This window comes from Carlito syrichta, unplaced genomic scaffold, assembly GCF_000164805.1.
Source record: "Carlito syrichta isolate Samal-C Ts95f unplaced genomic scaffold, Tarsius_syrichta-2.0.1 Scaffold316302, whole genome shotgun sequence".
In the NCBI taxonomy this organism is placed as follows: Eukaryota; Metazoa; Chordata; class Mammalia; order Primates; family Tarsiidae; genus Carlito; species Carlito syrichta.
In genome coordinates, this window is record NW_007260398.1 from 1503455 (window position 1) to 1515172 (window position 11718).

General features: G+C 44.1%; 1 protein-coding gene across 6 annotated transcripts in view; it reads right to left on the minus strand.

Annotated features, from left to right (window-relative positions):
- Positions 1-11718, minus strand: part of TFCP2 (transcription factor CP2) — a 69669-nt gene that overhangs the window by 49708 nt on the left and 8243 nt on the right. For 2 of the 6 annotated variants that reach the window (XM_008074103.2, XM_008074102.2), the window contains exon 2: positions 1028-1114. The exons of the other annotated variants lie outside the window; for them this stretch is intronic. In XM_008074103.2, the coding sequence (XP_008072294.1) occupies positions 1028-1114 (87 nt within the window). The remainder of the gene's footprint in view (positions 1-1027; positions 1115-11718) is intronic. 6 annotated transcript variants of the gene reach the window in all.

Consider the following 11718-nt stretch of genomic DNA (forward strand, 5'->3'; position numbering starts at 1 on the left):
AGCAGCCACTGCACTCCAGTCTGGCGACAGAATGAGACTCCGACTCAAAAAAAAAAGAATAGAACTCAGTCTCAGTAAAGAGACCCCATGCCTCACTGAAGAGACATGGTTGCCTCAGAAACTGCTATCCTACTTCCTTTTAAAGAAAATGGGGAGGTGGTGAGTTCAGTTCCTTCAACAGCTCAGCAAAAACGATTTATTAGGCCTATTCCACCACTAGGATTAGAGCAGAGAACAAAACAAAGTCCCTGGTCTCAAGGAGCATGAATTGGGGAAAGAGGCCAACAAATGAATCAGATGTTCGAGAAGAAATGAAGCAGCCAGAGTAGAGCAGGCCAGGAGCGTTGTGAGGGGAAGGAGCCTCTGGGTATTTTATGCGAAGGTGGTTAGAAGTCCTCTCAAAATGACATTTGAGCAGAAACCCAAAGGAAGCAAGGAACTAGAGGAATGTTTCAGGAAGAGCAACAGCAAATGCAAAGACTCTGAGGTGGGAGGGAAACTGTCCCAAGGCCAGGTGTGGCTGCGGCAGGGCAAGCCAGTGGAAGAGGGACACAGACACACAGGTCCGGGGGGGACCATGCAATGCCTGCCAGATCTGTTGTTTTCATTCCGAGATGGGAAACCTCTGGAGGGCTTTCAGATTCACTTTTTTTTTTTTTTGAGTTGGAGTCTCACTCTGTCGCCCAGACTGGAGTGCAGTGGCCGCTCCTGGCCACCACAGCCGCGACCTGCTGGGCTCCGGCGATCCTTCTGCCTCAGCCTTCCCAGTAGCTGGAACTACAGGCACGCGCTGCCACGTCAGGCTAATTTTTTGATTTATTGTAGAGATGAGGTCTCGCTGCCCAGGCGGGTCTCGAACCCGCGGGCTCAGGCAATCTACTCACCTCAGCCTCCCAAGGCGTGGGATTACAGGCTGAGCCACCGAGCCCGGCTCAGATCCACATTTTAAAGAAGGGGATCGTGTAATTTACCACTAAAACAGGCACACTTCAGTGAGTGAAGAAGGGTGACACATATTAATAGTTACCTCTGGACAATAGGCATCAACAAGGCCTTAATTTTAAAAGGCTTCTCTGCGTGCAAGCCATTTTGAAGGGGTTCCCTCTGGTCAAACCTGGAACAATTTGATAAAAAATATATAGAGATAATAAAAGATTATGACACATTGAATAAAATATCTGTGAGTCCACATTGATAAAAATAAATAAATAAGAATGGAAACCTCTTTCTTAGAGTAGAAAGCTAACTAGCAAATACAGAAGGAAAGACAAAATAAGGAAATCACTATTTGGCAACCATCATAAAGATAACTGATTAGGGCAAGAATCATCAATAAATGTTAAAAATTAGCAGGGGAAACCTTGAGAACAGGATATTTACATAGCCGTAAAATATCTTCCCACAAGATACTTATTAATTATAAAAGACAGATTAATAACTTTGAAGCAGAGAAAACTAGCCCCTACCACCTTTCATAAGTTATTTATTAATTATTTGTTTGTTTTCAGGATCTCACTGCTGCTTAGACTAGAGTGCAGCTGCACAATCATGGCTCCCTGCAGCCTCCAACCCCTAGGCTCAAGCAATCCTCCTACATCAGCCTCCTGAGTAGCTGGGACTACAGTCATGTGCCACAATATCTGGCTAACTTTTCAATTTCTGGTAAAGACAAGGTCTCGCTACACTGCCCAGGCTGGTATAAACTCCTGGCCTCAAGCGATCCTCCCACCTCGGCCTCCCAAAGTGCTTGGATTACTAGTGTGAGCCACTGTGTCTGGCCTCCCACCACCTTAACTGTTTAAATTAGCATTTCCAGTAATAAGACCAATGAATATCATGTGTATACTAATATGATACACAAAGAAGCACTCAGCATCACGTCTTGGGTATAATGTGAATAATCTGAATCTAACCAGGAGGAAACAACAGATAAACACAAATTGAGGAAATTGCCATAAAATAACCGGCCTGGACTTTTCAAATTCTCAACACAATAAAAATGCAAAGACAGACTCAGGAACTGTTCAAGATCAAAGGAGACAAGACCACTGTATCAATACATAATTTTGAATGTTCTTTTGTTATAATGAATAGTATTGGACAATTGGCAAAATCTGAATAAAGTCTATAGATTAGATAATAGCATTGTATACATGTTAAGTTCCTCATTTTGATCACTGTAAAACGGTTATGTAAGATTTTCTTGTTTTTAAAAAATACGTATTGAAGTATTTAGATGTTTAGTAGCATAACATCTGCCACCTACCCTTAGATACTTCAGAAAAAAATTCTGAGGGTGACAAATTCTAGCAAAGAAAAGAACAATAAAGCAAATATAGTATAAAGTTATCCTTTGGGAAATCTGGATGAAGGTTATTTACAAATTCTTTGTTGTATTCATGCAAATCTTCTACAAGTCTGAAATTATTTTTCTCCTGATTTATTTTTATTGTGGTAAAATACACATAACAAAATTTACTATCTTAAGTTGGCAGTTCAGTGATAGTAAGCACAACTGTTCTGCTGTGTAAGCATTGCCATCATCTATCTCCAGAACTCTTTTCATCTTGCCAACTGAAACTCTTATACCTATTAAACAATAATGAGCCCCTGGCAACCATCATTGGTGACGATAATTTGGTACCTAGCTGAGGGACTGGGACTCGGGCAAGGGAGAACTATTTGCATTCTTTCTTTTCATTTTTAAAATCTGCAGCAAAATATACACAATACAAACATTACTGTTTTAAGCACTGTTAAGTGTACAAAGTCAGTAATATTAAGCACATTCACAACGTTGTGCAACCATCACCACTATCCATTTCCAGAACTTGTTCAACATCCCAATCTGAAACTCTGTACCAGTTAAATAACTCCCCATTCTTCCTTCTGTCTCCTGCTCCCTGTACCCACTATTCTACTTTCTGTCATTACGAATTTGACTACTCTGGGTATCTCATGTACGTGGAATCATTCAATATTTGCCCTTTTGAGTCTGACAGTCCACGCAGCATAATATCATCAGGGTTCATCCATATTGTAGCATATGTCAGAACTTGCTTCTCTTTCAGGGCTAAATAATATTCCACTGTATGTATATACTACAACTTGTTCATTCATTCATCTGTCAATGAGCATTTGGATTGCTTCCACCTTTTCGCTACTGTGTATCATGCTATGAACATGGGTGTACAAATATCAGTTCGAGTCTCTGCTTTTAATTCTTTTGCATATATACTCAAAAGTGGAACTGCTATATCTGGTAATTCTATGTTTAATTTTTGTGAGGTACCACCATATCGCTTTCTCCAGAGGCTGCACCACTTTATATTCCCTCCATCAGTGCATAAAGGTTCCAGTTTCTCCACATCCCTGCCAACACTTTCTGTTCTTTTAACAATAGACATCCTAAAGGCTGAAGAATATTCCATTGTATGTATATACACATTTTGCTTATCCAGTCATCCTTTGATGACACTTGGGCCATAGCCATGATTTTGCTGCTGTAAATAACACTGTGAACTTTAGGTATGTAAGCATGACTCTTGATTTTTTACTTCCTTGATTAAGCTAACTCCTAAGTATTTTATTCTTTTTTACATTATTGTTTTTGCTGTTTTTTGAGGCAGGGTTTTACTCTGTCACCCAAGCTGGAGTCCAGTGGCATGCTCACAGCTCATCACAGCCTCAAACTCCTAGGCTCAAGTGTTCCTCCTGCCTCAGGCTCTCAAGTAGCTAGGACTACAGGCATGCACCACCATGGCCAGCTAATTTTTCCAGTTCTTATAGAGATGGGGTCTCACTATGTTGCCCAGGCTGGTCCTGAACTCCTGGCCTCAAGCAATCCTCCTGCCTCAGCCTCCCCAAGTGCTGGGATTACAAGTAAGAGCTACTGCACCCAGCCCATTTTATGCTATTGCGAATTGAACTGTTTTCTTAATTTCCTTCTTGGACCATTCATTGTAATTGTATTTATTTACTTATTTATTTTTCAAGATATGGGTCTCTCTATGTTGCCCAGTCTGGCCTCAAACTCCTGGGTTCAAGCGATCCTCCTGCCTCAGCCTTCCAAGTAGTTAGGATTACAGATGAGTGCCACTGTTCTCAGCTTGTTCACTGCTAGTGTATATACATGCAACAGATTTTTGCATGTTGAATTTGTATGCTGCTACTTTATTAAGTTCATTCATTAGTTCTAATAGTTCCTTCAGAGAATCTTTGGGGTTATCTGCATGTAAGATCATATCATCGGCCGGGCTCAGTGGCTCAGCCTGTAATCCCAGCAGTTTGGGAGGCCGAGGCCAGTGGATTGCCTGAGCCCATGGGATCAAGACCCACCTGGGCAACTTGGCGAGACCTCGTCTCTACAATAAATCAAAAACTAGCCAGGCGTGGTAGCGAATGCCTGTAGTTCCAGCTACTTGGAAGGTTGAAGCGAAAGGATCACTGGAGCCCAGCAGGTCGAGGTTGCAGTGGCCGGGAATGCGCCACCGCACTCCAGTCTGGGCGATACAGTGAGACTCCAACTCAAAAAAAAAAACACCATATAATCTGCAAACAAGGATTTCACTTCTTACTTCCAATTAGAGTTGCCTCTTATTTATTTTACTTGCCTAACTGCACTTTCAGTACTACGTTGAATAAAAGTGACAAAAGTAGACATTCTTGCTTTGAGTTGTTTGTGCTACTTTTCCCAACACCTTAACCTATAAAGTTAGGTTGTTGACTTATGACTTTTCTTGGTTCTGTTTTTTTTTTTTTTTGAGACAAGGTCTCGATGTGTTGCCCAAGCTGGAGTGCAAAGGCATGATCATAGTGCGATGCAACCTCAAACTCCTGGGCTCAAGCAATCCCGGTGCCTCAGCCTCCTGAGTACTTAGGACTACAGGAGCATGTCACCATGCCTGGCTATTTTTATTTTGGTAGAGACAGGGTCTCACTTTGTTGCCCAAGCTGGTCTCAAAATCCTAGCCTCAAGTGATCCTCCCATCTCAGTCTCCTAAAAGGCTGAGATTATAAGTGTGAGCCATAGCACTCAAACTTGTTTTTTTGGTTTTTTGTTGTTGTTGTTTTTTGAGTTGGAGTCTCACTCTGTCGCCCAGACTGGAATGTAGTGGCCGCTCCCGGCCACTGCAGCCTCGACCTGCTGGGCTCCGGCGATCCTTCCGCCTTAGCCTTCCAAGTAGCCGGAATTACAGGCATGCGCTGCCACACCCGGCTGATTTTTTGATTTATTGTAGAGATGAGGTCTCGCTGCCCAGGCAGGTCTCGAACCCGCGAGCTCAGGCAATCCACTCACCTCAGCCTCCCAAAGGCGCGGGATTACAGGCTGAGCCACCAAGCCCAGCTCAAACTTGTTTTTTAAGAGAAGTATTTGTAGCTATAAATTTCGCTTTGAGGCCAGGTGTGGTGGCTCAAGCCTGTAATCCTAGCACTTTGGGATGTTGAGGAGGGAGGATTGCTTGAAGCTAGGAATTTGAGACCAGCCTCAACACATAGCAAGACTCTGTCTCTATGGAAAATAAAATATATATATATATTTTTTTTTTTTTTCCTCTTTGGGCATAGCTTCCTTTGTGTCCCATACATTTTGGTATGTTGTTTTTGTTTTAATTTGTCTATAAGAATTTTCTCATTTCCCTTGTGAATTCCTCTTTGCTTCATTAGTTATTTAAGAGTTTTGGTTTGATTCCACACATTTATGAATTCTCAAGTGTTCTTTTTGTTACTGATGTCTAACTTCATCCCATAGTGGTCAAAGAATATAATTTATATGAGGGGGAACCCCCAAAATTCCCAAAATGTACTTATAAATCTTGCTCAGGGTGAGATCAGGTGAATAGGGAAGGCAGGGCACAGGAGTCATGTCATTGTGGTTAAGAAAACAGTCCCAGTCGGGCTCGGTGGCTCAGCCTGTAATCCCGCGCTTTGGGAAGCCGAGGTGAGTGAATTGCCTGAGCCAGTGGGTTCAAGACCCGCCTGGCCAACTTGGTGAGACCTCATCTCTACAATAAATCAAAAAAATTAGGTGGGCGTGGTAGCGCGCGCCTGTAGTTCCAGCTACTTGGAAGGCTGAGGCAGAAGGATCACCAGGGCCCAGCAGGTCGAGGCTGCGGTGGCCGGGAGCAGCCACTGCACTCCAGTCAGGGTGACAGAGTGAGACTCCAACTCAAAAAAAAAAAAAGAAAACAGTCCCATTTGCAATAGCATAAAATGGGCTGGGTACAATAGTTCATAATTGTAATCCCAGCACTTGGGGAGGCTGAGGCAGGAGGATCGTTTGAGGCCAGGAGTTCAAGACCAGCCTGGGCAACATAGTAAGACCCCAACTCTACAAGAAATAGAAAAATTAGCTGGGCATGGTGGTGCATGCCTGCAGTCCTAGCTACTCGAGAGCCTGAGGCAGGAGGAGCACTTGAGCCCAGGAGTTCAAGGTTGTGGTTCGAGGCTTAGGTTCAGTGTTTTGGTAAACACTTAGCACAGTGTAGGCAGGTATGTTGTTATGGTGGAAGAACCAGTCACCTGTTTTCCACAACCTGGGATGTTTCTTCTATAAATCGTGACGCAACCATCTTAAAACTTCCAGATAAAAACTTTGGTTGACCATTGAATCCAGAGAAATAAATTCCAAGTGCACAATTTCTCTCACATCAAAGAAACAAATGAGGCCAGGCATGGTGACTTGTACCTGTAATCCCAGCGCTTTGGAAGGCAGAGGTGGAGGCGAGAGGATTGCCTGAGCCCATGGGTTAGGAACCAGCCTGGGCAACTCAATGAGACCTCGTCTCTATAATAACTCAAAAAATTAGCTGGTCATGGTGGTGCAAGCCTGTAGTTCCAGCTACTTGGAAGAATCACCTGAGCCCAGAGGTCAAGGCTGAGGTGTCCATGAGCATGCCACTACACTCCAGCCTGGGTGACGGAGTGAGACTCTAACTAAAAAAAAAAAAAAGTCACCCATCATGAAATTGGCAAATGCATTGAAAGAATCCCCCCCAAAAATTCACAAAAGCTGAACATAGCCTCTCACAACACAAGCTGGTATACTGCCGCTGATGGGTTCCTAGGACAATTACCTAGTGGGGGAAGCCTGTACTACTAGGAGTCCATCCTCCAAAAGATAATTGCAAATTTTAAAGCTCCTCCCTAATATTCCCTTAGCTATCTTTTGTTCAGTTGTTCCAGTCATCATTAGGAGGTAATGAAGTCTCCGACTATTCCTGTAGAACAATTTCTTCCTTCGATTCTGTCAACTCTTGCTTCACATATTTTGATGGTCTGTTACTATGTGAGTAAATGTCTACAATTGTTATATCTTCTTGTTGTCTTTTTTTTTTTTCCGAGTTGGAGTCTTACTCTGCTGCCCAGACTGGAGTGCAGTGGCACACTCCCTGTCACCGCAGCCTTGACCTGCTGGGCTCTGGCAATCCTTCCGCCTCAGCCTTCCAAGTAGCTGGAACTACAGGCGGATGCTACCATGCCCGGCTAATTTTTTATTTATTGTAGAGACGAGATCTCACCAAGTTTCTCAGGAGGGTCGCGAACCCGCGGGCTCAGGCAATCCACTCACCTAAGCCTCCCAAAGCGCGGGATTACAGGCTGAGTCACCAAGCCTGGCTCTTCTTGCTGTATTGACCTCATATGTCACTTAGTGGCAGGGATGTGTTCTGAGAAAAGCATCATTAGGGAACTTCATCATGCAAGCATCATAGGGTGCACTTACACAAATCTAGATGGTACAGCCTACTACACACTCAGGCTGCATGGTAGAGAATATTGTTCCTAGACTACAAACCTACATGGTATGTTACTGTACTGAATACTGTAGGCAACCATAATAATGGTATTTGTGCATCTATAAATAGAAATTGTGTAAAAATATGGCATGAAAGATTAAAAATGGTACGCCTATATATGGCACTTACCATGAATAGAGCTGACAGGACTGGAAATTGCTCTGAGTGAGTCAGTGAGTGAGTGATGAGTAAATGTGAAGGCTTAGGATGTTACTGTACCCTCTGGCACACTTTATAAACACTGTATTTAGGGCACACTAAAGTTTTTGTTGTTTGTTTGTTTGTTTGTTTTGGGGGCAGGGTCTTACTTTTGTCACCCAGGCTGGAGGGCAGCGGCACTATCACTGTTCACCACAGTCTCGACCGCCTGGGAAGATGAGCCTTCCACCTCGGCCTCCCAAGTAGCTGGGACAACAAGAATGCACCACCACATTCAGCCAAAAAATTTTATCTGTATATATTGTGTCCAAAAACATAAACTAGTAATGTTAATGCATTCATCTCTTAAATTATGCAGCAAGTATGGATTATAAAGTTACAAACATATTAGCTTTTCAGCTAATACTTACTTTTATTTAATTTAAACGTACTAATCTGGAGGAGTCTACATGCTCTCCAACAAATATACAAGGCAGGGATGAGAGGAAATAACCCTTCAGTACTCATCAAAATTAAAAAATAAAATAAAACCCAGCCTGGCGAGGTGGCTCAAGCTTATAATCCCAGCACTTTGGGAGGCTGAGGTGAGAGAACTGCCTGAGTCCAGGGGTTCGAGATCAGCCTGGGCAACTTGGTGAGATCTTGTCCCTATAATAAATCAAAAATTAGCTGGGCATGGTGGCTCATGCCTGTGGCTCCAGCTACTTGGAAGGTTGACGCGGAAGGATTGCCCGAGTCCAGGAGGCCGAGGCTGCAGTGGCCGTGGGCAAACGTGCCACTGCACTGCAGCCTGGGCAACAGAGTGAGACTCCAACAAAAAACTAATAAAATAAAATAAAAAGATAAGACACTTTTTTGCTCCTAGATCCAGCCCTGTCTGTCCGTTTCAACTGAATACTCTTAAGTAAAAATAACAGTACATACTAGCAAACCATCCTTAAATAAATAATAAATCATGTGACCAAAAGATGGCAAAGTTCCTTTAAGACCTAATGGCTGGCTGGGCACAGTGGCTCATACCTGTTAATTCCAACACTTTGGGTGGCCAAGGCAAGAGGTTGCCTAAGCCCAGAAGTTTGAGACCAGCCTGGGCAAAATGGCAACACCTTGTCTCTATAATAAATCAAAAACTTACAAAAAATTAGCCAGGCATAGTGACACATGCCTGTAGTCCCAGCTACTTGGAAGGCTGAGGTGGAAGGATCACCTGAGCCCAGGAGGTCAAGGCTGCAGTGGCCATGATCATGCCATTGCACTCCACTGGGTGACATAGTGAGACCTAACTCAAAAACTAAAAAAAGTTAAGTTAAACACTATCATTACAATAATACTAGTTTTTGTCCATGTGCAGTGGCTCAGCCTGTAATCCCAGCACTTTAGGAGGCCAAGGCGAGAGGACTGCCTGGGCCCGGGGGGTGGAGACCAACCTGGGCACCTTGGCGAGACCTTGACTCTACAATAAATCACAAAAAACTAGCCGGGCGTGGCGGCATGCATCTGTAATTCCAGCTACTTGGAAGGCTGAGGTGGAAGGATCACCTGAGCCCAGCAGGTCAAGGTTGCGGTGGCCGTGAGCATGCCACTACACTCCAGCCTGAGCAACAAGAGTGAGACTCCAATCCCCCCCCCCAAAAAAAAAAACAAAACTAGCTTTTATTAATATTATTACACATGGCCAGGTTCGGTGTCTCAGCCTGTAATCCCAGCACTTTGAGAGGCTGAGGCAAGTGAATTGTCTGAGCTTGCAGGTTTGAGACCAGTTCAGGAAATTTGGCAAGACTTTGTCTCTACAATAAAACACAAAAAAATTAGCCAGACATAGTGCATGCCTGTAATTCTAGTTACTTGGAAAGCTGAGGTGGAAGGATCACTGAAGCCCAGCAGATCGACACTGGGGTAGCCATGAATGTGCCACTGCACTCCAGCCTGGGGGACAGAGTGAGGCTTCAACTTAAAAAAATATATATATTACCCATATGTTGGTCTTTACTGAGATCTATATTTCTTGAAATAACTTCAAGATACCATCTAGATGTGGGACTCCCTTTAGCATTTATTGCAGGGCAGGTCTAGTGGTTAACAAATTCCTTCAGCTTTTGTTTACTTGGGAATGTCTTCATTTCTTCTTCACTTTATGGGTGTATATATATACTTTTTCACATTGACGGTAACATTTTACACTTTTATTGTATATAGCATGCTGTTTTGAAGTATATACACACTGCAGAATAGTTATATCTAGCCAATTAACAAATACATTACCTCACACAGTTATAATTTTTGTGGCGGTAACACATAACATTTACTTTCATTACATTTTCAAGAAAACAACATATTATCATTAACTATAGTCACCTTGCTATACATCTTCCTCACTTCTGAAGCACATTTTGCCAAATACGGGATTCTTGGTTGATAGCTTTTTTCTTTTAGCATTTTGAACATGTCAACCCACTGTGTTCTTCTGGTCTCCAAAGTTTCTGATTAAGAAATTAACCTGTACCCCACAACTTCACAATAAAAAAAAAAAAGAAAGAAATTAACTTGGAGCCGGGCTTGGTGGCTCAGCCTGTAATCCCGCACCTTGGGAGGCTGAGGTGAGTGGACTGCCTGAGCCCACGGGTTCGCAACCCGCCTGGGCAACTTGGCGAGACCTCATCTCTACAATAAATCAAAAATCAGCCGGGCGTGGTAGCACATGCCTGTAATTCCAGCTACTTGGAAGGCTGAGGCGGAAGGATCGCCGGAGCCCAGCAGGTCGAGGCTGCGGTGGCCGGGAGTGGCCACTGCACTCCAGTCTGGGCGACAGAGTGAGACTCCAACTCAAAAAAAAAAAAAAAAAAAAAGAAATTAACTTTGGCCGGGCTTGGTGGCTCAGCCTGTAACTCCAACACTTTGGGAGGCCTCGGAGAGTAGAATGCCTGAGCCTGTGGGTTCAAGACCAGTCCAGGCAACTTGGCAAGAACTCATCTGTACAATAAATTTTTTTTTTAAATTAGCCAGGCATGGTAGTGCACACCTGTAGTTCTGGCTACTTGGAAGGCTGAGGCAGAAGGATCTCCGGAGCCCAGCAGGCTGACGCTGAGGTGGCCGTGAGTGTGTCACTGCATGCCAGCCTGGGCAACAGAGTGAGATTTCAATTCAAAAAAAGAAATCTACTTGGGCTGACCACGGTGGCTCAAGCCTGTAATCCCAGCACTTTGGGAGGCGAGAGGTTTGCCTGAGGTTACAGGTTCAAGACCAGTCTGGGCAACTTGGTGAGACCTCATCTCTACAATAAATCAAAAAAGTAAGCAGGGTATGATAGCACGCGCCTGCAGTTTAAGCTACTTGGAAGGCTGAGGCGGAAGGATCGCCTGAACCCAAAAGGTCGAGGTTGTGGTGGCCGTGAGCGTGCCACTGTGCTCCAGCCTGGGCAACAGAGTGAGACTCCAATTAAAAAAAAAGAGAGAGAGAGCCGGGCTCAATGGCTCTGCCTGTAATCCTGCGCCTTTGGGAGGCTGAGGTGAGTGGATTGCCTGAGCCCATGAGTGTCGAGACCCACCTGGGCAGCAAGACCTCATCTCTACAATAAATCAAAAAATCAGCCGGGCCTGGTAGCGCATGCCTGTAATTCTGGTTACTCAGAAGGCTGAGGCGGAAGGATCGCCGGAGCCCAGCAGGTGAGGCTGCGGTGGCCGGGCCTCTCTCTGCTTTTAAAATTCTTTGCCTTTTGTGTGTGTGTGTGTGTGTGTGTGTGTGTGTGTGTGTGTGTGTGTGTGTG